The following is a 23,685-nucleotide window of genomic DNA, read 5'->3' as shown; positions in this document are numbered from 1 at the left end:
TTTCTCACAGTTTTCTGTTTCATTTTTACAGACATTTCTTTTCTGTTTTAGTATTTTTATTTGTCCTCACTAACCTGCGAATTGTTATTTTCAAAGTCTTTGAAGTATTTCACATCAGTGCCTTCAAAAGTCAAGATCTCCCCCGGACACTCTGCTTTCATCAGGTCTTCCAGGGCCGACTCAACCTGTTCACACAAGTTGGACATTAGTTACTTCAAGACATCACACCTTTAACAAAACTGTAAAAATTCCGTTTTTGCATCTTTCGATAGCTATTTTCCACAACAATCTTCATCCTAATCAGTCTGTGAATAATATGACAAAAATATCTCAGCTAAACCTGAGACGGTCACTGGACTCTTTTTTTCAACAATACAGACCTCAGATTCGGATGCGTTGAAGGCGATGGGCTTTGTAGGGATTCCTCCCCAGAGCAGAGTGAAGGTTTTCATGTTGCTCCTCCCCTTGGTAACCTCAGTAACAGTGATGTTGGTGTCCGAACCAAAAACCTCAAAGTGAAGAGGTTCAAAGTCACCTACAAGCCAAGAGAGCAAAACACACAAATTTAACACCCAACAAAAAAGTCTGTTGCAAAGCTCAACACAAGCTTACTCTTTTTGACTATTTTATGCATCCACCTCACATTGGTTCTTCTTACCTCTGTCAGAATTGAAAGTGACTATAAAGTGAGACCCTTCGCTGCTTTGTTGTTTGGTGACCATGACCGTGTCGGGTTTGATGGACCACAGGCTGTTCACAGCTGCTTCTACCTCAGCTGCTGAAGCGCTGACTGTGATCGGTGCTAAACGAGGCAAAGATGAAGCAACAACGTGTATTTTGGGGTTCCATCAAATTGGACCAAGATATGCAAGTTTTTTTGTGGCTACCAAAACCAAGTTTACTCAGTGTTTTTCACATTACCAGTCATGGCACGTCCATAGCCGAGGCTGAAGAAGGCGCTACTACAGAGTGCATCAGAACAGCTGCTGCTGCTGACAGTCACGTTTTGGACTTCCTTGACTCCAGCCACACTGGCGGGCCACATGTCAAAGGTAACCACCTGGTTAACAGTGGAAATGAGGCACAAAGGCATGAAAAACATCATTCCATCCACTTTCTTCCACTCATCCAATTCAAGGTCAGAGGTGTTCCCATGCACAATGCAAACTTTGCAAAACAGGAGCACACCTAGCCTAGCTCTGTCCAACAGAGGGGGCTATAGTAACACTATTTAATGCTCAAACTTGTAGCATGTTACTGTATCCTGTCTTTCTATTTTTTATTTCTAAGCTAACTAACCAAACATGCTCCTGGTTATGAAAGAGTGTATTTACCCAAATGTCCGACTACATCTTTTTGAGGATTTGCAGATATTTTTGGATGAGTTGTACATTCACAGCATTAACAATAATAATAATGTATACTTGATTGATCCCTGTGGGGAAATTGCCCTCTCTGACCCATTGACTCAGTGGGCAGCCACTAAGCGGGCGCACCAGGGAGCAGTGCGTAGGGACAGTACCTTACTCAGGGGTACCTCAGGGTAGCTGTTCAGTGTATTCAAACCCCCAACCTTCAGATCATGGGGCGACCACTCTACCTACTGGGCTATCCCTGCCATTAGAGGTCTTCCAGGCAGATAAAATACCAAAACATATAGTGTGAAGACATTTTGAAGCATTCTGAGCTGTATTCATCACACCTATGAAAATATATTGGACTCAGCAGAACTTTATTATATTTAGCTGTGTGAATATATTGGTCGTTTGACCTATTTCTAGTAAAATAGCTGGAAGTAGCTTAGACTAGGCTTTACTATATACACTAGTCTGATGGCAGGCTTGGATAAGGGCGTATGACACCTCTGAAAGGTGAAGCTACCACGTGCTGTACCTGCTCCTCATCAAACACGTCGTAATCAGCAACAATGTCCTGGACTTCATTGACAGCATCATCCGTCTGGTCTTCTGTGTAGGAACTCTCCCCTTGGAACAAGCCAAAGTTGATGGTAGCTGCACCGCCATATTCCTGTTGCAGAATTTCCATGTAATACCTAAAAAAAAATTTATAATTATTTTAGGTATGCCTATAAAATCTTTGTGATACTTTGGATGAATGATTTGGGGTAAATAAAGCTGCAGGCTGCCAGGCTTACGGTTTGTCTTTCTCCAAGGCCAGTACTTGTGACTTTTGTGACGCCAGTTGTGTGTAGTCACTGACATAATATGGCTGATATGCAACTTTAACCTGAAGTAAAGGATTTAGGAAATTATTATCAGTTAAAAACAGTGAGCTGTACTGTGATTTGAAAAAATCTCGTCACACCTTATTTTCAGGGCGGCTCGAGTTGCTGAGATAGAGATCACATCGATCGTCGCACTGCAAGTATATCGTGTAGTTGCCGGTGGCAGGAGGGACAAAAAAGCCTGTAAATCGTGTGGTGAAGTAATCCATTTCTCTGGGGAAGACGTGGGGCATGGAGTCCATCCACTGAGACCAGTAGCCAGTTGTGTTCTTGTTGTAGCTCCAAATATTGCTAAGGGAAGAGGGCCGTGAGTTGTTCCACACCTCCATTTTCAAGCCTCTTCCACCTTCACATGAAAAGTAAAAATGAGGTATGCAAAAACGAGAGGTAAATCAGTTAGTCGCTTAATCAAGGAAAGGAAATTAAATGCCAAAGAGATGACATATTAAATGTTTTTTTAGCATAATAATTAATAATAAAAGCAATCAATAGCCTAATATCAGCAACAATGTTAATGTATTTCAGGGACATACTGCTTTTGTCCCTGAGCCAAATGCTAAAATTAGTCAAGATGAACAACAATAAGATAGAAGGCTTAAAAGTGTAAGAAAAGCTACATACGAAGTAAATAATGAACAATATGAACTCATTTCAAATACTGAAAAGTCAACAGAGTGTTACAACATAAAATCCCAGTGGTGACAGATGAAAACCAGACTGGCCTGAATCAGACAAACACGGAAAAAGCAAAGCAAATAAAAACAGAAAAGGCAAGCATGCAGCGAGCCGGTACGGCTGCTTTTTGACCTCGTTTTAACACAAAGGACAGGTGAGTTATTTTTTATCATCAAAAGGTTCTGTGGTGAAAGGATTTTTTTTTTCTTTTGGACAACAGTATCTCCTCATAACCCAGATGTGGTTAATCTGGCAAGAGTATTTTTTTTTAATACATGCAGAAGCTGGTAATCAATTTAAATAAGGTTTGTGCACCTTGAAGCAAATTTTACAGCAAAGGAACAATAAATAATAAGTCATTAAAGATTAAGATGGTATATGGGTCATAACAGATCACCCCCTCAGACTTTGTACAAATAACTTTAATACTATATTTAAGGAAGCCATACAATATTTAACCTTCATTCTATGAATATTTACTTGAAATACACAGCTGTGGATCAGGATCTGCTCTTCACTGATAGAACTTGGAGACCTTTCATATGATATAACTTTATATCAGCCACCTCTTCCATATGGTGATGCCACCACCAGTGAATGACCAAAAAACTGTCCCGGGGCTTTGACCCAGAGCTTTCAGTTTTAGGACTTTCAAGTTGTATTTATTATAAAATATTTTAATGTTTGACTATTACTTTTTTTAATATGTAGATTTTCATCTTGATGTCATTCCTTGGCCTCAGTTTTGAGTGTTTACTTCCAGCTTCTGTTATTTTAATTTATTCCCTCAGTGTTTCATCCTCCTGTGTCTCTTCTGCTACAGTGAGTTATTTTATGTTTCTGTATTTCCCCATGTAGTTATGGTTTTCACTTATGGTTTATTTGTTTACTAGTTACTTGTCATTTATGTTTTATTACCTGAATTATTTGGATATGTGTGTTTTCACAGCTCTATCTTTTTTCCCAAATTAGCCCTTTGTGCATACATAGCATGGATTTGTTATTCTTCTCTCACTTTTTGCAGTTTGTATTGCTTCCTATCCACCAGTAAAGGGTGTGCTTTATGTTTAAGCCTGCCTGTACAGTCAGTGTATAAGGTCTGTTTGCATATGCTGAAACATCCAGGGTACCAATGTGTATTTAAAGAAAAGTTAAAGGTGATTATGTTCCTGATAGAAACAGAGGTAGAAATTGAAAAACATTAAAAGGCCTGTGTGTGTTTTTTTCCATTCACGTCATCGTGACTAAGAACTTTTCTGTGATGCACAATTAAAGCGATTGTTTGTACTGGAATGAAGCACAGAGCACATCAAAGTCAGAGTCTTGATAAAAGGTGACAAGAACAAGATGAAATCTCTAAGACAGCAGATTTGTTGACAAATAGATACTTTAAATTCTTCCACTTCAAGTTGTTCACAGATTCCCATGTGTTACTCAGATAATTACACGGTATGACAGCGGCAGGATGGATTAAAACAAGTGTCGGTTAAAAGGCACGTTCTCACCCGGGTAGACTGCCGCGTTCTTGTTCATCTGGTGTTCTGCAGTCTTGCATGTGATTCTGTCAACGTCCACACTCTGAACTTCACACGGCAGGCCTGTGGAAAAATATCAAACGTCAGCGGCTAAAAGTACATTTTAGCTAACATCAACTTTACACACACATGCAGAAAAAACAAAAAAACTAAACAGCATGTTTTTATCGGGGGGGGGGGGGTTAATTTACCTAATGTGTATAATTTTGAAACATTTTCCAACCACTCAACAGTGGTAGAAAGCACAATTACAATTAAGTATTGTATGTAAGTACATCAATGATTGACATTTAAGGCAGCGTAACATTTCTATCACAGTACACCCACAGTACTACCCGTGGTCTACCTTTTCATGCCCTGCATCAATATGATGGCTAAACAGTAGTTAATCTGATTACACTTTTAAAACTTGTAATTCAACATATAAAGTACTTCTTGAAAACCTCCACCTATAATCCACCTTTAACTTTAAAAGTCTACCTTTAAAACAAAAACACAATAATATAATCTATTATATAATTCATGTGTGTTTTAGGTTTTTCTTTACTTATTTTTCAGTTGGCTTAATATATTTTTTATTTCTTCCTGTTATTCATTTTGTAACTTAATTAAAAATAAATATAAATCAAATATATTACGATATATGAATATATTTTTCTGCAAATATTTTTTTTCCATCACCACTTAGATTTTATGTCTTTGTTTCTTTCTACCATCATACACTTGTACAATTTTGTAACTGGTAATGTTTTGTAGCTACAAATTCAACATTTAACATCTTTAAAATCATCTATAACTTCAAATATGCAAATATATAAATACTTACAGAATAAATTACGGTTTAGTTTAATATTTTCTAACTGTAAAGCTCATAAAAAACTAATTAGTCTCCACATTACACTCTCCAGTCTGTTACTGATTATTTGTGTGTCACATCACAGCTGACATGCATTTCCACTGCATTGCAAACACCTGAATTTGGTGATCTGTATCGTTATCTTTGTGGAGAGGAATGCCTTTAAACGGTGATTCCATATCTGTTGTCTACATACTGGGTTTTACAGTTCAGTTACAGTGTCACATCTATTATTATCGCATATGTACCATAACTGAAAGTCAGCAGCATGCTACATGACTCACGAAGTCCTTGGAAAAGCAGCATTTTTGTCATGGTGTGCTGTGTTTCTGTGCTTTGGAAAGTTATTTCCTCTGCTGTCTGACAAGTCAGTGGTTTTGTTTTTAAAGCATGCAAACATGCTGTTGTGTTGACAAGGATTATCGCCTTTGCGTGACTTGCAGTTTGAACAACACATAGAGATTTGTTTAGTGGAAACACGTGCATCATTCATCCATTCATGCTGAACACTTTGTGCTGAAAGCATCTTTGAAAGTTGTCACGTCTGTTGCTGGTTAGTGTTTTTATGAGTTTCTGTTCCGATGGTGACGATTACCTCCAACGAGAACGCGTGCAGGTTGATCAGTTTCGTCAAAAAAACGACCCTGAACGGTCAACAGAGTTCCACCCATGATGCTACCCTCTGAAGGAAAGACCCCTGTCACCTCTAAGAAAAAGACAAAGACAAGGAATAAATACTAAATGTAAGAACTGAATCATCATGAACAACAAATATCTGCTCTCCTAAGTACCTGCAAAGGTCTGAAACATGGACAGCTTGCCCAAAGCTGAAACCCTGTAGAGCTTCTTCACTGCCTCACTCCTACAGATTGTAAAGAAAAAAGAATGGCTTCTTCTCAGCGCAATTTTCAGTTTATCATCTGGAACAGCTAAAAATGTTCAGAAGCCACAAATTCTACATTAAACGATTGAAGTGTTTTACCTCCCAAAGTCTGCATCAAGAATGTAACTCAGGTTTTGATGACCTGTTGGATACAAACCATATTACTAAAGGGTTGTTTGGAAAACTTGAAAGTGACATATTTTAAGAAGAACTGTAATTTCAGTTTGAACAAAGCCAGCCTACCAACAAACGTCCCCGTCATTTTGCAGCTCATGTATCCCATTTGTGAAGATTCAGAAACCAGTTGTAGGTTATACCTTAAGATATATTGTGCAAAAAATGAAATAACTTAGCCTTTTCTTTTATTGTGCTCTGAATCTATTCAATGTAGAAAGCACGCAGGTGAACAACTTACCGTTCATCTGAGTTGGGTTTAAGCAGCTCACAAGGCATCCCTCCCATGTAGGATCTGCAATAATAAGAAGATTACAGAGGTGTACAAATAAAGTTTAAGAAAACTGATGGATGAGCCTGGATCTGTTACAGAATATTAACAGATTATCTTCAAATCATGACCTTTTTTCATTTTATAAAATTGCTTTTTGCTGCTTTGGTAAGATTAATTGGTTTACAGAAAAAAAATTTCAGTTATTTTAACATTTTCTACCTCAGAAATCTGGCGTTGATTCCATTTGAGCTCAAGTCTGTGTTGCTTCCATATACATCAGTAAAGATACGTCCATACACGGTCACCAGTGTGCCTGCCATGTCATTAGAGTGGGATTAACATCAAGTTCAAAATGAACTCAGTAAAATAACTGAATGCAGTACACACGTTACCTGGAGGACCACTGACTGGACTCAGAGATTCAATAGTAGGCGTGCGATACCAAACAGTCTGAAAAGAGTTAAAGTAAAGGTGATTAAAAAACAAAACAATGACCATGACAAATCCAAAACATTTACGTCATAAATGAAAGTATCTGTGTTGCATTCAGACTTACTGTAAAGATGCAGAGCCAACTGTAACGGCACATGCTGTTGTCAGGAATGGGAACACCATCCACACTGACATGGATTTCATAATCATCATATGGCATGGGTCTGTGAGAGACAAAGTAATGATTTTAGATGGCAATGACATGCAGGAAGTAGCTTTAAAAAAGAGCCATCATTATAATATTCAGTATATTGAACATCAACAGCCAGACTCTAACTAAACAAATACTCAGTGTCAAGACTCATATTACAGAGTACTTCTGCAGGGTGTTTGTACAAGTTGTGCTATTTTTAAATGTAATATAAAAAATGAAAAACTGGAATAAAATTCCACTTTCTAGCTTTATGCAATAATATGCAAATATAGATTCTATACAATTATGCATACATAAATGATGCATACAGTACAAATTTTTGGTAAAAATGGGCCAATATGCAAAGACTAATCAATTAACCAGTATTAACAACAGCTATTATAGCTAAGTTATCTATAAAGTTAATTAACCTAGGGGCGGTCAGAGGGGAATTTATTCTGTGCAAAGTGTTTTATTTCCTGTCTCCCTTCCCTCATCCCCAACCAGTTGAAGCAGATGGCTGCCCCTCCCCCGAGCCTGGCTTTGCTGGAGGTTTTTTCCTTTTAAAACGGAGTTTTTCAGTCGTGCTGTTGCCAAGTACTTGCTAATAGCATTTTGTCTGATTGTTGGGGTAGGTATTACTAGGTATTGTGAAATAATTAAGTGATTTGTGAAATAAGTAAATACAGACATGCTGCCAAAGTATGCCTGGAACTGTACCTGGTGTAGCACATGATCTGGTTGCTGTGTGTGGAGTCTCTCTCCACATCACAGGGGACTGACAGGGTGTTTGACACCAGGGTCACACGGTTTCCAAACATGTCGTCTACTGGATTCAGCTGGAACTGCCGCTCCTGTGCAAAACCTGGAAGAAAAAACAGGGGCAACATAATCCTAGAAGGTAATTGTTTTTGAGAGTCACATCTCGTAGCATCATCCCACCAGGCCAGCAGGCACAAGGACTCTCAGGACAGTCACAACTGCATTAACAAAGCTTCTTCAGCTGCATCTTTTAGCTACAGAATAGCTTAAAATGGACTTATATCTCACAATCCATCATAACTTGTTTTACAAAGTAAAAGAATGCCCACACTTCTTTTTAAATTTACTTGTAAACATCATTACGGATCTCTTACCAACTCCTTGAATAGTGAGTCGTGTGGCTCCATTGACGCTTCCTCTGCGTGGCGACACGGAGGTAACGCGCTGAGCATCTGTAAAATTGAATTAAAACAACATGAGAAATCTTTTTTCCTCTCTATGAACAGCGAGCTAAAAAACTGAGTTTAGAATAGAAGTTGTTGTTTGTTTTACTTTACTTACCGCAGCAACACCAAAGAGCGAGGAGGAGAGCTGCGGCCTTCCACTTGACCTCCATCCTGAAGAGCTCCCAGGTTACTTTCCTGCCTCACCTGCGCCCCTCTCTCGACCAATTGTGAATCACGTGACACAAAAGTACTATTTAAAACAAAAGTATTATTGACATTTATTGACAGCCATAGAATAAATGTATGTACTAAAATATACAATTATTTAAAAAAAAATAAAATTATTTTTAAAAATTGTATTTTCCATTTTCCAGTGTGACATTTATGTGAACAAAACTCACCAGCTGTGAGAAACTTTTTTTAACCTCTTGACTGGGAAACAGTGAGTTCAGGGACGCGCACTACCTTTTTATAACGTGCTCAGGGTCCCGCCCCTCACCTGAAACTGGGAGGAGACTGGAAGAATATTTTTGCTGCATTTATCAGATTTTCAAGACGTCTGCATTTAAAAACAAAACGAAAGTGAGTCAAAAGCGTGATAAATAATGGCTCCATGAACACGGAACGTAATGATCTATGAAAATGTGGAGAAAGAAGTGGAGCTATAAAAAGCTAAAGTTTGCAAAGTTAGACACGTTTTGCATTTGTTGAGTTTCAGTAAATATGGCCTTTGTGTAGCCTTTGACTTTTTCACACCACCGTTTCATGACTGTTGGATTAAATTTGCATTAAAGTGCAATCATTTTCCCTGTGCATAATGTGCTCTTGAAGTGGTCTTCATGTTATTCTGTCCACGTTTCATTTATAAAACATATCGTACAGTAGTGCTTCACATTAGCCCTTTCAGTCTTTGAGTGTTTGCAAAACTGTCTGTGATCATAACAATGATAAATAAAACTCCTTATGATGCTTGTAACCTTATATTAATTGCAGATTTCCTCTTCAACTAATTTGTGCCTGGAACCATAAAAAGAAAACAGATCTAAAACTGGCAAACAGTAAAGAATAATAATAATAATAAATAATGTCAAACATAGTTCACTGACAGATTACAGACCAGTCTCTTGGTGACCCTTTTTCCTTTAGACTATGTCTATTTAAAAAATCCAAACAATGCATAGAAAGATTGCCTAATTAAATTCACCAAAGTGGGTGTAATATTCATAAATATGAAATGATTCGAAGGGTGTCCTCATGATGTTACGGATGGAATCACGAATGCCAAACCGCTGTTTACCTTCAGATGCCTGACATCAGAGAAATATTTCAGCATGATAATCATCCAAAGCACATTGTCAAAAATCACACGAGTGTTTCAAGAACAAAAAAACAAGTTGTTTTAACTATTTCACCTGACTTAAATCCAACAAAACACCTTCAAGGTATTTAAAAGAAATGTAAAGTAACAAACCTCTTCCAGATTGTTACCAAAATGTCTTTGAGCAATGACATGACATTGTTCTTCAACACAGGTATTCTCCATGTACACCTGTACAGCCTTGTTGTGATTGCAGGGGATTTTAACAACAGCAGTTTAAAGACTGCTCCCTAAGTTCAAGCAGAGGTATGAACATGCTGGACTTATAATCAAACCCCCACCCCCACCTCACCCACTCTGATCACCTTTCTGTTATGCCTGAGCCTGCTTACAAACCATTCCTGAAGCGCAGCAGACCAGTGAGAAAACAGACCAGGATCTGGCCAGAGGATACAGCCTCAGCACAGCCTCAGCACTAAAAACTGCTTTAGGAACACCGGGTGGGGGGTGTTCAAGACAGCAGCCTCGCAGGGAGACCAGTACGCAGAGGCAGTAAACAGCTACATTGCTAAGAGGATGTCACTGTAGTTAAGACCTTCACTGCACGTGGCAACCAGAGACCCTGGTGGAGGATGAGACTGCTCTCCGTGTGGCCAGGTCTGCGAGGGACACCTCTGCGAGACAGGAAACACCAGACGAACGTGGCAGGGAGTACAGGCACTGATGAATTACAAACCCATGCAAGGGGTCAATAAAGATGACACTTATTTTCCGGACAGGTTTAATAACTTCTTTGCATGCTTCCAGGCATCAAACTGAACATACAGAGGGAAAGTGGGTTCTCCTCCATTATCTGCAGGGCCAGCTGTTATCATAAGTGCAGCAGATACCAGAGGACCCTGGCCAGGGTCAACCCACGGAAAGCTGCAGGTCCAGATAACATCCCAGGACATGTGCTCAGAGACTGCACTGGTGAGCTGGCAGATGTCCTAAATGATATTTTTAACATCTCCCTCAGTCAGGCCACCGTACCCAGATGCTTCAAAACATCCACCATAGTGCCAATAGCAAAGAAACCAGTTTTATCTTGTCTAAATGGCTACGGGTCCGTCGCATTGACAACAATTGTGATGAAGTGTTTTGAACAGCTTATCAAACCACACATCACAGCCACCCTTCCTGCATTAATTGACCTGCTCCAGTTTGCTTATCATCCTAACCACTCCGCAGAGGATGTATTAACCACCACCTTGCACTCAGCCATCACCCATCTGGACATATGCCATACTCCTATATATTGATTTTAGCTCAGTGTTTAACACCATCATTCCACAGAGACTACTAGAGAAACTCCACTTACTGGGGCTGAACACCACACATATCTTGGGAGAAAGATCTCCAAACCCACCACGCTGAGCGCTGGATCTCCTCAAGGATTTGTTCTCAGGCCGGAAGATACAGATCCAGCACACTCCTCTCAGTATCAGCGACTGCCCAGTGGAGAGAGTGGAAGACATCAGGTTCTTGGATGTTCAGATCTCGAAGGACCTGAGCTGGGACAAGAGCATCTCAGTGATCACAAAATGGGCCCAGCAGGGACTGAATGAAACAAGCCTCTGTCCCCTCCAGCATCCTCAGGACTTTTTACAGAGGCATGTTCTACGGTATATCAGCGTGGTGTTCCAGCTGCAGTATGTCAGACAAAACAGCACTGCAGAGGATAGTTAGAGCAGCCCTTGGAGTTTCCCTCCCCTCTGTCTAAGACCTTTTCAAGAGCCACAGCAGGAGCAGGGCACTGAAAATCATAAAGGACCCCTCACCCCCCCTCAATTCTTTGAACTGTTGCCATCAGGCAAACGGTTATAAAAGCCTCCAACAGCTTCCTCCCACAAGCTGTTAGAATGCCGAACTGTTGATTTGGTTATGTACACTATCATACCCAGGAGTCTTTAGAATTAGTTTTAATTAGTTATCTTTCTTACTCAGTTCTTTATTTATATAGTTATCTTTTTTTTCTTTTAAAGAGACTATTTTACAGTGATGCGTCTGGGATGCATGTGTGTCTGATTGTGCAGGGCAGGGTGGTTGCATGATGTTTGTGTGTGTGTGTGTTCTAATATTTTTAAGACCCTGAACAAACACCCTTTCATTTTGCCTGCACTACGGCAGTATGAACAGCAGAATTGAGGATTTAACATTTAACAAGCTAAATGAGGCCTGTAGAGTCTGAGATGTAGCTCATATATCAAAGTTTTATATCAAAATTTGCTGGGATGTCTCCATTACGTGTTTTCCACTTGTGACTGACTAATCTTTCTCACTGTAGAATGATGAGCTTCAAATTATTTAGAAATATCCTTTACAAACTTCCAAGACTGATGGGCAGAAACAAGTGCTCTTCGAGATCATTGCTGATGTCCTTCCACCTTGGCACTGCATTAACACACCGGAAAGCTCCAGAGCAGGGAACTGCCAAAACTTCTACTTTTATAGAGGTGCTCACACTTGCTGATGATCAGCTATTCAAGTGCATTTGATTAGCAGCTACTTAGCCTCTTAATTCCTATGGAGGCAGTAATGATGTACTTTTTTTCACACACTCTTTTTGTATTTTGTGTAGCAAGTTTTGTTTTGTTATTTATCTGAGATAATATTTATCTAATTTCAAGACGTGTTTAAGACCAGATTATTTTTTATTAACTCCTGATCCGTAAAACCTACTGCCAATCAACATTATTACTTCTGGGGTGTATTTTCTCAACAACTGTAAATAATTCAAAGTTTGAGATGCAATTATAAGTTTTTGGTTTTTCGACATGGGCGACAGACTGGGGACCTGTCGAGGGTGTCCACTGCCTTTTTCACTAAGACTTAATCTGTCTGCACTTTTGGGTTTGGATCAACCAGACAGGTAGCAGTTACAACAAGAATGACCAAAATAGGCATGACTTTATTTTTCTTCTCCAAAACTGCAGCATAAACTAAAAATCAATATGAAAACACACAATACAAAATAAAATTAGCACTAAAATGAACACAATAAACAACAGTTTGGATTTCACTCGTGGATCAACAGTGAGTAAAAACAAACAAACAAAAAAAAAAAAAAAGGGAATTGTGTCATTCACAAGGTTGCATGTTGAGCTAAAAAAGCTCTGATTCTCTGGAGGAGTTCTTTCTTCACACTGTCTGGTACGAGTGCTGCAGAGGAAAGAGATGAAGAGATGAAGAGAGATTAAGTCAGAACACAGAATAGAAACTTACATACTCACACAACACGATACTTTTATTGTCAGAAGTTGTCATCCTGTCAGCTGTTTCTAATATTTTTTCTATGTATGTTATAATGTTGGCCTGGTAGATAAAATATGACTTTTAAGAGGCACCAGCTCCCTCTACAACTTCCTACGAAGCTCAGAAACATTTCCAGAAATCACCATGCCATGCACGAATAATGGTTAATATCCAATATCCAATATGCACGAATAATGGAAAATGATCCAGAAACACTGCCATCTTCTCTAGGCTAAAGCTCATTTAAAATGACGGAGGCATCTCAAAGTGTTCTTCAAATGGGCAGTAAATGTCCAAAGAAAAACTCTGAAAGACCTTCAGAAGGTCTGAAGAACTACTACTGAAGACCAGTTTAAAACAGTTTAGAGAAAATACAGCATCTGGCTCCTTGGAAGAAAAATATAAAGAAGTGAGGGGTGGTTCAAGACTGTATATCAGGGAAACCTGAAATCGTAAGAGCTGTAATCAATAAGTAGTGCTGACCTACAACATTAGCAGTTTGTTAGTTAGCATGCACAAAGATGTATTAGGGATAAAGATGATGTGCAGTGCTAAATAAATAAATTGACTCGTACATCTAAATCAACGAAGCAAATGAGTATGCTCATCACTTCTAACAGTCTTCCTCCCCCTGCTGTTGTGTTTGAACATCTGTACTGTACCTCTGCCTTTTGGTGTGACCTCTGTGACCAGGTCCTCCACTGTGACATGCTCCAGGCCCTTTTCTCTGATCACATCTGGCTCAAACGGGAGGTAATGACTTTAGTGACTTTTGTTTTTATAGCACCACGACATCATCGCCGGACACTAACATAAGCACAAGTCAAATACCTTTGCAGTGTGCTTTCAGCTGATCCTTCCACCCACACTCCACCAGCTTCGCTCTGAGCAACTCTTTCAACCTGCGGCCACACATTTCATTCACATTATGTGACTTAATCTGTGCAATTCAAAACCACGGCAAACCATCCAGCACCAAATCACTGCAGTGAAAGACTCGCTTACCGCTCCCGTTCCCCCATCTCTATCAGCTTCTGGTTTATTGCAGCCCTCATCTGGGAATCTTTGCTCATGATCCGCCTGAAATTAAACACATACACCGACACTGTCAGCTTGGAAGCAAGAGTATAATAAAAACATATATTATAATGTCTAATTTAGCTCCCTAACAGGTAGCCGCTACCGTTATCGAGAAGGATCAGCTGGGGAACATAAGGTCCCTTTACGCAACGGAACCGTCTAAAAACGTTTAACGCTTAAAAGTTCCGGCTTTGGAGTAGTTAATCTTTCAACGTCAACCTGAATAACCAATGATAGTCTCATTAGTGTTCAAAATACCTGTTTAATGACGAAAAATATAATACAATACATTTAAACTGAAAACACTAAATTAAATCAGTTACTTAAGCATTTCAAGAGAGATTAGCTCAGGACTCAACTTCCCCTGCGCCCTGGGAGGTTTTGTCCGCCGTAAAATAGCTCCGTGTGAGAAAACAATGACGAAAACACAGGAAACGTGTATCACGCTGGCTACACATCACCCTCCTCCTCTTGCTGCACACAGGCTGTCATCAACTTGTGAATAAGCCAGTCTCATTGAAAAAGACATGACTGCGTCTAACTACTCATTGAAGGTCAACAGAGACCTGCTGGACCCAAACTTTGAGAGTTACAGGTTATCCTTGGACGCCATACCGACGTACAACATAGAGCTGGATGCTGGTGAGAAAAACTTAATGCAGTGCAGTTAGCAAGTGTGCTAGCCTAGCCCTGAGAAAGGTCCAGTATAACTTCTGTCCAGTATAACACTAAATAGGAATAGCAATGTAAGTTATTTGAAATTATCTCAGACATTTTATTGGCTGTCACTACGTCACGACGTCAGCTGTTGATGCTACATAATATTTTGGCAGCTGTATCTGTAGCTCAGTGGCTCACAATGAGATCTTAAGGTCCACCACTGTGACCTAATGAGCTTTCACACGATCACTAAGAAAAATCTGAACATTAGCATAGTTTAAACCACTGAAAATTAACAGATTAACGTTGAAGTGACTAATGACTACAATTTGTTCTTCATACACATACATAACTCATTTATATTGCCAGGACAAGTCAAGTGCACCAATCTTAAATAACTGAAAAACAATCATAGGGATGTTATAAGGTTAGTTTTGTAATACATGTTTTAACTTCAAGCTCTTAACTTAAGTTTGAGCAATACCAAATTGGTGGGGCTGCTGATCCAGATATGTACTTTAGTGATTAAAACGACAAGGGATGGAAATAGAGCAGCATTTTTTAAATTTTGCATAATCATATACCAAAGCTTGCTAATTCCTTTTAATCGAAACTCAGGCCAGCTGAGCTCACCTGAGTTGCATCTAAGTGTTTTCTACTACGTCTCTTATCCACATTATAAAACCGCTATTGTGGGTCGAAAATCAACAATCTATGAAGTTTGTACCTAACAGGAGAATTCATTATAACATTGGTTTGGATACAATCTTACTGATATAAAAAGGTGCTTACACTTTGCACAGACATCCACTCACAGTAGATTCAGGCATGCATATTACAAGGTGATTAATGTGCTTTAAAAAAAAACACGATACTTTATTTAGTGGGAACAATTCAGACAAATAGTAGCTGTAAAAATAGTTAATTGCAGTTTTTTGTCACCGATAGTTCATCTTAGAGTAAAATGTTGAAATATTAAGATATGTTAAGATATATGTAACACTTTCCACAAAGCAACTGTAGGAAAGGCAGAAGTGTAAACTGCTTTTTAAGTAACAACATAAATAACAGAAATTTGATTACTGCCATATTTAATCTTTTCTTTTTCATATCTGCCGCAGCCGTGGAAGAGGTCAAGCTGAAGGATACTCAGTACACCCTGGAACATATGCGTGCCTTTGGCATGTATAATTACCTGCATTTAGACCCCTGGTATGAGGACAGTGTTTACTTTGTGGACTGCAAAGGACGGGTCCTCAATCTTACCGTTACTCTGGTGAGTTTGCAAATCCTCTTGTTTTTTGGGGTTATTTTTGGAAGTCTATATTCCTCGGCCTGTTTATGATTGTTGCCCCTCCATTGATGTCTAAGGTGTTTTCACACCTGCGCTATTTTCTATGTGATGATGCACATTGTTCCACACACGAACATGGTAATTGTGCTTGCAGTTTTTCCTATGCAAAAAGACACCAAACAAACAAAAACACAAGTATGTAAGGTCATCAAGTGATGTGGAAGAGAACATCAAGGGTGAAAACACCATAAGAGAGCAATCACCGATCTTAATAAAAAATCTTTGATATTCATAAAACTAGCTCCTAGTGCCAACATTTTTCTTAATTTCTAAGAATTTCTCGCTAAAGTTACAACTAAATCTTGAAAAGGTGAAAGTTATTCACAAAGCATCTGCTTCTAAGATAAAAAACTGTGTGGAGTGAAAAGAAGGACTTTTACACACCCAGGACACCGGGTGTTTAAGCTGCTGCCGTCTGGCAGGAGGTTCAGGCTGCTGAGGTCCCGAACAAACAGACTCAAGGACAGCTTTTACAACAGGGCAATAGCCCTAATCAATGCAAATAGCTGACCTGATTGGCTACCTGCCTGGACTTTTTTTAGGGGGAGGTAACAATGTTTAAAACAATAACAATAATAATATTTATATTTATAACAAGGTGCAATAATAATTAATGTGCAATAATAACAGTGTGCAATACACATACACTTATTCTTCTTTTTTATTTCTAAGTTAATATACTGTGTTGTGTTATTGTGTTGCGTTGTGATGTGTCATATCGTGTCGTGTTGTGTTATATGTAGTACCGACGTAGGACAGTTTTTCCAATTTCATTGTACTACTGTACTATGTATGACTGTGCAATGACAATAAAGAGTTATCTTATCTTATCTTATCTTAAGTGACTTTGGAATGGAGCCTGACTGAAAGAAGATTTTTAAGACAACACTGATGTAATACCATATATTGATTTCAAAATTTAATATTTCAGCTAATATTTTATTTGCTTTCAGCATCTTGAAAACAAACAAAAACATAAACACTTATGTTTACGCTCTGTTCGCATCATTTGGTTGGTTTGTTTGTGGCGTTCCAAACACGTGTTGCTCTCAGGTTGACAAAACTTTACAACACTCATGGTTGAAAGGGCCTTTCTTTGGTCTCTTCCTTACTTTTTAAATGTACATTTATTGGTTTTTATAATTACAGATACTGATATATTGGTAAATAGCTAATACTGATATATCAGCGCTGACAGCGTATTAATCAGGATCTACTTAGGAGTTCCTTAAGCAGAGGAGAAACTGGCAGAAAGAAGAAGCTTTGCCACTTTTTTTTCACCCTGTTGATTAAATAAAATCTTTGCGCTTTGCATAATAAGGTTAATTTATCTTTTTAAGCGTTAGAGGAATACAATTTGATGTAACACTTAAGACAAACAGAGTCTAACATTACACTGTGTGGTTAATTACAGCTGACTAATGGTAGTTAACTTGCCAGCATAATAACAGTGGTTTGGCAGCTGTAGAAACAAGCCACAGGTCAGTCATGTGCATACATTAGTGCCATTAGTATGTGCTCCAAATTCAGAATAACAGTGAGGTGATTAAAGCTGCAGGTTACATGTTTCATGGGTAAAGATTGTAGTCAGTATTCTGTTACATCTAATAATAAACTCAGCATTGAAAAAATCATCATCACTAAAGTGTTTTGGAGCTGGAAAAATGCAAGTTGGGTCTGCCCAACCTTCATCAGCAGAGCAATCACGCAGATAGCTTTCACAGCCTCAGGCTGTGAAGCAGTTTATTTTATTTTTCACATCTTAGAGCGTTCACAGACATGATGATCTCCCTCGTATTATAGCAGTAAATCATAGAATCTGAACAATTTTACTTATTATAATAATTTAGATCAATTATTAAATTTACCATCATGGCAAATGGATTTAACCTGAAATCTAACTCTCACCATGGGAATTTACATAATCTGAGAGTTTCCTAAATCACTTCTAAGTTTGGAGTCTTTGCAAATGTTTTTAGGCAAATTTAGGAGCTCTTTGTTTTACAGTGTTGTTTTATGTTACCGTTATATAACGTTTCATATTACGGGCCTGATGTTGTGATGGTGTATTCAATGAAGGATTTTTATGCGCCTGATGTGCCAGTAGGTGGTGACCAAACACTTGAGCATCAGCAGGTTGTGGGAAGAGAAAGGATGTCTGTGAAACACAAGAGTTTTAAAAGTTATGTTAAATTATATAATATTATTTCTAACCTTTTTTTTTCTTGGTCAAGATGCAAAATAATAAACGTCAGAATAAACGTGGCTCTTAGTATTTAGTCTGAAACACAACTTTCTGTGCAGTCTTTTGTCTGTCGTATGAATCACCCGAGCACATAAAGTTTGGATGAGCCCTTGTAGGTCTCCAGTTAATCACAGGAGCGATTATATAATTGACTCAAGGTTCTGATTGGTATTGTTACCCCGTACCAAGATGTTGAGATGAGGAGCAAAATCGTTCTCATGACCTTTTCAATCGAGCCTTCTTTTATGTCTTAGTCATCATTGACCATAATTAGACATAATTGGTGTCTCATTGGAGTTTTTTTTCTTTGATGATCATCACACTGTAATCCTGCGAGACAGTGTTTCTGGCTTTCAGTGGCACCATTAAATGAAATTTATGGAAAAGTGTTGCTCAAATTCTAATTACAGTGATCACATGATAATTATCATCCTTCAGCCTTTTGTGCTCGGTTGCTCGGCACATTGCACATAGAGGTTTCACACTCCGTTTCAGGGCATTAACGACACGGATGCTGGAGAAAGTGATACCAAAGGTGCATCGTACATTAGATAGCGATATAATGTGCCGTGCCACGCTCCATGGCAACAACGGGGTCGCTTCTCCACAGTCCTTTTGAAAAACTGTGTCTTCACTCAATTTGTGATGCTCATGTGGTGGCATATCTATCTATTACTAATAAGGCTTTCAGATTGTTGAATCATACGAGTGGCCACATGACAGCTGCTAACTGTATCTGTCCCTGATGGGTACATGTTTTCTCTTACTCATTGTACCATTCTTTAGATTATAAGACTTTAGACAATAAGAAATTAATGCAAAATCATTTGGACTTTATGTCTTCCACCCAGATGCTTACTGTAAAACTCTTATCGGATGGAAGCAGCGACCTGGAGTTGAGCCGCCTATTAAACGTCTTGTGTTTGAGTCTTTGTGATTCATGACTGGACTACTTATTGTTTGATTGGATGTTAGCTGTAAGAATGCATGCATCACATATTTCCCAATATCCTACAATAGTTTCTTATGCTAAACTGAAGTGGTGACAAAATCAGTTTTGCCATGTTGTTCTCCATCTATAGCACTGAAATGAGCTTACTTGATATCCAGTCATTATTCCATTCATCCATCCTTCCTCCCCTTAACAGTCAAAGCAGTACAGTAATTGGTGTTAACATATTATAAATGTATTTTTTTTGTTTTAACTGGACAGAACATGCACTTTGACATATTAAAATAGGCATTTTTCAGTTGTTTCTTTGTTTCATTCTCATACACCAGCACACTGAGATTTCCTCTGCAGATATGAATGAATCTAAATGGCCTAATCTTTTTTTTATGAATGCAGTACTGGCTTACGGGTGTGTTGTGTTCTGAATTCAGGACACCGCCCTGGGGAAGCCGAGAGAGGTCTACCGTGTAACCGTCGAGTCCAGCCAGTGCGAGGATCGTCTTTGCGCCTCCCTCAGCCTGACCTCGGCGACCTGGGCAGCTCTGTCAGATGGTAGCGGTCGACTGTACCTCCTCCGCACCGGCAAGAGGGGAGACAGCTCCCATATGAAGTGGGAAGTAAGTATAGATGTTCTGTTTACTGCTGTAAGTGACGCACAAACGTGTTTGAGATATTTTTTGCCGCGGAAGTGAAGGTAAAAAGACACAAACCTGAATTCCCTCCGTGTACTATTGTAATACTGGTGCTGCTTTTTCTTCTGCTTTCTTGGCTTAACACCACTAATTATTAGCATTTGTAACTGACAGTTGTTCAGTCAGTTAGTCACTAGCTCATTGGCGTGTTCACAGCTGTCATAAATTAGGTCAAAACTGGGCGAGATTGGAGGTGTTTTGAATGTCCAAATATCTCTGATGATGTAATTTTGAGTCACTAAATATCTTTGTCAGTACTGCACAAGAGAAGCTGGGTTAGTAGTCAGTCAAAAGATAATTAGACATTAATTATTGGGCATAACTTGACCTGTTCCTGGGCTCTAATGTACCTGTGGTCCTAGTTGAATAATTGGTTAAGGAAATGAGTGGATTAATATAGCTTCAGCCACTGGTTGAGACACTTCTGCTGGTGACGGTAATAAACTATATAAGAGAAATGGACGTAGCTTCTTGGTCTAAAAGGAAAGCCAACTTGGTCAGCAGATGGTGGCCTTTCAAAAAGGATTCCAGTTAAATAAAGTATTAGTTGAGTGGACAGTCGGTACCAGAAATACTGCTTGATTAAATGTGTTATTCTTAGCTTTGTCAGAATAAACTGGAATACAGTACAACCAAGCAACCGAAGGAAAGAAAATCTAATTTGGTAAGCTTAGCCATCCTTTGCAAACTAATCTGACACTGTGCATGTTTGCAACATTATGGTGACACTTAAAAACTGATTTGATTTATAGGACTGTGATTAATAGTTTCATGCAACTCTTATAATAAACATGAAGTGACCAGGAACAGCCCTGCTCAGTACAGCTGAGTGTACAGTGAACTTGAGTTTACAGCCTGGTATAATGAAAGTTTCTCGCCCCTCCAGCTGATTTCACCTTTAATGACAAACGTACAAGGGTGAATATTAAAATAATATAAAGATATTACTTTAAAGTGCTGATGGTTGAAGACACAGATAGCTGTAGCTTTCTGCCACATCTTACCTAGTAATGTTTACTTGGTTTGTGGTTCCTTTGGGTTGTATCAGTCTTTCGTGTATAGTAATGAACCTGTACAGAAGATTGTGTCAGTAACGAAGAATGTTATATTCCTGATTGAGTTAAAGTAATTAAACAAAAAACTATGGCTGTTTGAAGTCTGTTTAGAACTGAAACTATATGTTTGCAAGAGTGGACTTCAGTAGGAAGTGAAAGGCTTTGGGTGAAAATCACAGTGAGATGGGCAAGTTGGAGAGTATTCAGACATGGTCACACTTTGTAAGGCTCCATCTTTTCACTCGATTTGTTCATAATAGAAATTTCTTTTTTTGTGAGCATGGCAGATGGTGCTCTAAAAATTTCACATTCAGTAAGTAATAACTCAAAGGCCAAAAAGGACAGCCTTGGGCTCCATGACGAACAGACACCTGGGATAATTTTTAAATGAAAATAAATCCTCCTTTGGCCAGAGTGAGATTTGCAAAACCAAGTCAAAACTGTAATTTAGAGAGTAAATAACAGCCTTATAATGGTGGATCAGCTACACTGATGTTATTGAACCGCTTTTAAAAATTCTGCATCCATTGTGAACATACTCTGTTACCTCTTTATGGGCTCTACATCCAGGACCACTGAAAAATACAGGTAGATTTTACTTTGAGAGCAGATTTTAAAGGGTCGGTACTCTTTAAAGTTAAAATATTTAAATGTATCAGACTTCATTAAACTGAATATCCAAATTAAGAAGTTTATTAATAAGTTAATAGCCAATAATTGTGTTTTTGGATTATGAAATGTCTAATTATTCCCCACAGGATATTGTTGGAGCAAGCATTTTTCAGCCGGTATGGAAATTCAAACGTTCAACCAATTTGTGTGTTTAAAAAGCTTGGTCGGGCTTTGGAAATTGAAGTTGTAGTTGTAAGGAAGCAAGTCTTTGATGAGTCTTTGTGCGCTTTATGCTGTTAACAAGCATGCAGTGGGGAATGGTTACAAATGAGAGTTCCCTCTCTGAACAGGGACACTTGATGCATTTGTGAAGGCAAAGTTCAAGACTGGAATTTATAATGAAGATTTAAACCCTCGAGTTACCGACGTCCAGAGTTCTATTTTTAAGATTCAGCACTTAGGGATACCAGCCAAAGCACACTGCATCTCTCAGTCTGTGTTAGTGTGTGTGTGTTTCATATGTACAATAATAAAGTGTCTCATAAGCCAGATATTTATGCATTCAATTTAGGCTTCTTGGGATCACATCATCTTCTTCAACCAGACAGCTGAAGACCCTGATTTAGAAATACTAGCTTGAATTAGCATTTTATTGGAAGAATAAAGAGAAATGTCTCAGTTTTCGAGTGCAGCATAGACCATTTAAAGCCATTTAGCAACACTTGATGCTCCATTAAAACATCTCACAGCTATATTCATGTGCCTATAGCTACTAATATGTATAACTATTTGCGTTTTATCATTTCTTCCATTTTAAAAGATAATGCAAGGATAAATCTCTGCTTGGTCAATTCATTCAAAAGCTATTCTAGTCTTATGTTTAGGAGACAATACAGCTCTGCTTAGACTTTTTAAGCGTTACATTTCCGGTTGCATTTTAACTTGTTTCAAATGATTAACAAGAATTGTGAGGAAGATTTAAATGTAGATGGCAAATATTCAGACTGTCTGGGACAGGAATTGATTATATAAAGCAGAGGTAACAGAGGCTTGAGCTGAATAACAAAATAAATCTCAATGAAAGCAGGGTGGCAGATTAAATAGTTTGTTTGCTTGTAGCTGCACGACTGATTTCTTTAACTTGCTCAATGTGAATATACAGTAGTTGGATTTTTAGGAAGTAGGTGACACAGGTATAGAGACTATTCAGTGATCCCTGGCAGTCCAGTGGTTGCTTTCTGTCACTAGATGAAATTGGTTGCAAATACCTCTACAGCTCTAAATGTCATTGTGATTGCTTTGATTGCTAACAGACTTCTTCGATCGCCTGTGATTTGAAGGTGATTTGAAGTTTTGACAAACCACTCAGTATCTTCCATTAAATTATGGGCGACTGTGGCAATCTACTAGCAATCAGAGCTATCATGAGAAGGTTTTTGGTGCAGTACCCTATAATCTCTTAGCCACCAATTTCACATAATGACTGCCAGCAACCTTCAGCAACCACTCGCCAATCAGCCGGGATTGGTGGTCTCGAAGATTGTGTGCCTGAGGCTTCAACGACTAACCTTGAGCAGTGTTCACAAACTTTACTTTGATCATCTGTGCTGCCTTTCGTATGGTATACTTACAATTTTGTGTTAATAACTTTGAGTTTTTGTAGAAACTTATCCATCTCTGAATGGCTGGCCATTTGTGGTTCTTTATAAAACTGTTAGCTGAGGTAATAAGCCACTCTTGTCCCAATTCGCTTTTGTAGAGTTTTCTAATAGTCAGCCGACAGTGTTGCATGAGAGATCACAAATACTCAGTGCAGTCGAATTGGAACATACATGTATTCTAACCTTGCATTGGTCTTGTACACATATTGTGCACTGCAGGCACTAACCTAACAACTTCCTTGCAAAAACCAAACCAAAAAGTTTCAGTAGTGAGAAACGTGTGAAGT

At 38.7% G+C, this 23,685-nt stretch overlaps 3 protein-coding genes across 4 annotated transcripts in view; 1 reads left to right on the top strand and 2 right to left on the bottom strand.

Annotated features, from left to right (window-relative positions):
• Positions 1–12,248, bottom strand: part of pkhd1l1.1 (PKHD1 like 1, tandem duplicate 1) — a 46,985-nt gene extending 34,737 nt beyond the window's left edge. The window contains 20 exon segments of the mRNA XM_039605464.1: positions 75–185; positions 381–535; positions 659–802; positions 922–1,060; positions 1,894–2,053; positions 2,156–2,247; positions 2,326–2,591; positions 4,426–4,518; positions 5,907–6,017; positions 6,103–6,173; positions 6,294–6,336; positions 6,438–6,511; positions 6,610–6,663; positions 6,862–6,955; positions 7,035–7,092; positions 7,199–7,298; positions 7,988–8,132; positions 8,404–8,481; positions 8,591–8,725; positions 8,877–12,248. Of these exon segments, the coding sequence (XP_039461398.1) occupies positions 75–185; positions 381–535; positions 659–802; positions 922–1,060; positions 1,894–2,053; positions 2,156–2,247; positions 2,326–2,591; positions 4,426–4,518; positions 5,907–6,017; positions 6,103–6,173; positions 6,294–6,336; positions 6,438–6,511; positions 6,610–6,663; positions 6,862–6,955; positions 7,035–7,092; positions 7,199–7,298; positions 7,988–8,132; positions 8,404–8,481; positions 8,591–8,645 (2,043 nt within the window). The 5' untranslated portion in view covers positions 8,646–8,725; positions 8,877–12,248.
• Positions 12,249–12,715: 467 nt separating this feature from the next.
• Positions 12,716–14,386, bottom strand: LOC116315075 (transcription and mRNA export factor ENY2-2). 2 transcript variants are annotated; one of them, XM_031733242.2, is made up of 5 exons: positions 14,271–14,386; positions 14,093–14,167; positions 13,919–13,989; positions 13,750–13,824; positions 12,716–12,994 (listed from the first exon to the last, which is right to left on the bottom strand). In XM_031733242.2, the coding sequence occupies exons 2-5, from the start codon at positions 14,158–14,160 to the stop codon at positions 12,918–12,920; spliced, it is 291 nt and encodes a 96-aa protein (XP_031589102.1). In that variant the 5' UTR covers positions 14,161–14,167; positions 14,271–14,386; the 3' UTR covers positions 12,716–12,917. The 2 variants fall into 2 exon arrangements, with proteins under 2 accessions (XP_031589102.1, XP_039461996.1); XM_039606062.1 differs by having other exon boundaries at positions 12,918–12,994; positions 14,258–14,282.
• A 157-nt stretch (positions 14,387–14,543) lies between these two features.
• The window catches only part of nudcd1 (NudC domain containing 1), a 54,551-nt gene continuing 45,409 nt past the window's right edge, over positions 14,544–23,685 (top strand). The window contains exons 1-3 of the mRNA XM_031733526.2: positions 14,544–14,809; positions 15,949–16,103; positions 19,810–19,995. Of these exons, the coding sequence (XP_031589386.1) occupies positions 14,695–14,809; positions 15,949–16,103; positions 19,810–19,995 (456 nt within the window). The 5' untranslated portion in view covers positions 14,544–14,694. The remainder of the gene's footprint in view (positions 14,810–15,948; positions 16,104–19,809; positions 19,996–23,685) is intronic.

This window comes from Oreochromis aureus, linkage group 22 (assembly GCF_013358895.1).
Source record: "Oreochromis aureus strain Israel breed Guangdong linkage group 22, ZZ_aureus, whole genome shotgun sequence".
NCBI classification, from domain to species: Eukaryota; Metazoa; Chordata; class Actinopteri; order Cichliformes; family Cichlidae; genus Oreochromis; species Oreochromis aureus.
The sequence above is the reverse complement of the archived record's forward strand: the minus strand, read 5'-3'. Positions and strand labels throughout refer to the sequence as shown.